Source organism: Morone saxatilis, unplaced genomic scaffold (genome assembly GCF_004916995.1).
Source record: "Morone saxatilis isolate NCDOM2014 unplaced genomic scaffold, NCSU_SB_2.0 Contig10, whole genome shotgun sequence".
Taxonomy (NCBI): Eukaryota; Metazoa; Chordata; class Actinopteri; family Moronidae; genus Morone; species Morone saxatilis.
Window position 1 is genome coordinate 35,870 of NW_023339652.1, and position 2,351 is coordinate 38,220.

A 2,351-nucleotide genomic window follows, 5' to 3' on the forward strand; every position below is an offset into this window, starting at 1 on the left:
GGGGCATGTATGTGCGGGCAGGAGTCACCATAGGTCCATGGAGTCACTGCAGGTTGGAGGTTCTCGGGAGTTCGAAGTATCTCGATAATTCAGAAAAAAAATTACTCCAAAATACAGAAAAAACTAAATTTGTAAGAAAAACAGAAAAAATGATTTAAAAAATAAATTACTCTTTTTTTTTTTTGTTAAGTGAATGCGATATGCTTCCGAAGTAACTAGTAGTGTAACTTATTAATAGTATATTTCAGTAATAATATTACAGTTACAGTCCCTAAAAATAAATTTTCTTAAGGATTTTAATTACATTTTACATTTTACATTACATTTATTTTCAGTCTGATTTTTGGGGAGAAAAGACACAATTACCAGTTTTGTGAGGCATAACAGAAAGGTAATATAATTAGTAGTGTAACTAATTACTGGTGGCAATAGTGTAGGTCTTTTATTTTCTAGTAAAAATTAAAAACATTGATTGGTAATGACTTGTCAATTGGGGATATATTTTTACCTATTTTTCATTCTTAATTAATTTTTAATAGAATATATTTTAACAGTTTTCACCGTTTTCAAACAGAGAAAAACTTGGCAAATGAATCAATAATGAAATGAATTGTTAGTTGCAGGTCTATAAAAATAAAACACATTTTCACAAGAGAAAAGAAAACTATCATATATTATATTGGTTCATAGTGTCATTTTCTTTATTTTATTTTCCCTTTTGTGTATTAGAACAGGAAAATTCTATTCCATACTCATTTAAATTACATTAAACACAATTTATGTGTATTAAAATGAACGCTTGTGCATATTTATTGTGTTCAATTCAATAGCAAACAACCTGTTTTATTCAGCGTAAACGTAAATGTTTCACCTTAGAAATAATCTTGAACTTGTAACCCGCTGATTACACTTGCTATGTGGTTGAAAGCTCAGTAAAAAGCGAGTAAGTGGACCTTTAGGTTGCTTAAAGTGTAAATATTTGAATGGAAAAACAAATTTGCGTGTAAGAATCAAACCTGGCAACCAACCATCTCCGCTCTGAAACCTGTCCGGACAACAACCTGCTTTACTTATTCATTAAATTATATAAACCAGATATTAAAACCCCACATTGACGCTAAATAATTCACTAATTAATGAATTAACTGCAAACACACTTTGACGGTAACCGACGCGGGATTTGCTGAGACGGAACTGGTTCCGGTGGTTGTTTCCGTCGGACCACTATTGGCGACGAGCGGAACATTCAAGCAGCAAAAATCCAAAATCACACATTTTTAAACTTCTTTCTGTAATTAAAGATAAAACATGGGAGAACAACCAGTGAGAGTGTAAGTCTTTATTTACATTTAAACTTCTGTCATCCGGTTAAATGCTGTGCTTGAATCTGGGCTCGTTTTTATTTTTATTTGTATTTATCTTTACCATTCAGTGTCTGTTGATTTCAGTGTCTGTTGATTTCAGTGTCTGTTAAAGATTATAAAAGCCTTCGTGGACTTTCCGGACAGCTGAGGGCTTCTTATAAAACTTTAAAAGTAGGTCAAGTTGTGTCATTTGCGAGCAGTGTAGAGTGAACCCAGTACGAAACGCGACCACCTGCGCCGAACCCCATTCAGATTTTATATGATTTAAGGCCGCGTTACTCTTCGGCTCGTTTGTACACATCGTAAGATTTAATGTGGAAGCAGAGGCGATGTTGATAAAGTGGACTGAAGAATTCGGCGAACATTAAGTTCACCAAAATGTATTCACTGTCAGAGATTTTCAAATCTGCCTCCTGAACATTTTTAATCACTTTTGGAAGCTCATTTCTGCCAATGTGACAACATAAAGGATTCTGTGAGTGTTTATAATGAGAAACTTTATCAAAATAATGAGAAATATTGACTAACGAAGACAGGATCTCTAAAAATATTGCCATAACGTATGAATAATTCCAACACCTGTATTGAATTCGGGTATAAATAATTTGAGACAACAGCAATTAGCAAAGGCAAGTTATTCACATATTCGGTCACACCGATTAATTTTGCTACTGAACTCACTAACTCATCCTGTTAACTATTGTTTTTCCATGAGGATCTATTCTTTGTCTATTCCCTGAAAGTGTGTCACCGGGACACTACAATATCACTTTTGTTGTTGTAGCTTTACTTTATTTGACCTGATATGTTTTTAAATTGACATCATTCATCTATTCTCACTTTTATATCCTCGTGTGGTTCTGATACATTGAAGACCTAAACAGTAAACCTCGCAACACTCCATTCCTATTACATGATAATGTATACCCCTGGTGTTATACTCCCAATCTTTTTAACTAAAGTGTTCCTCCATTATTTTGAGACCTA

At 33.5% G+C, this 2,351-nt stretch overlaps 1 protein-coding gene across 1 annotated transcript in view; it reads left to right on the forward strand.

Annotated features, from left to right (window-relative positions):
- Positions 1-1,212: 1,212 nt before the first annotated feature.
- The window catches only part of cwf19l1 (CWF19 like cell cycle control factor 1), an 8,894-nt gene continuing 7,755 nt past the window's right edge, over positions 1,213-2,351 (forward strand). The window contains exon 1 of the mRNA XM_035678071.1: positions 1,213-1,331. Coding sequence (XP_035533964.1) covers positions 1,309-1,331 — 23 coding nt within the window. The 5' untranslated portion in view covers positions 1,213-1,308. The remainder of the gene's footprint in view (positions 1,332-2,351) is intronic.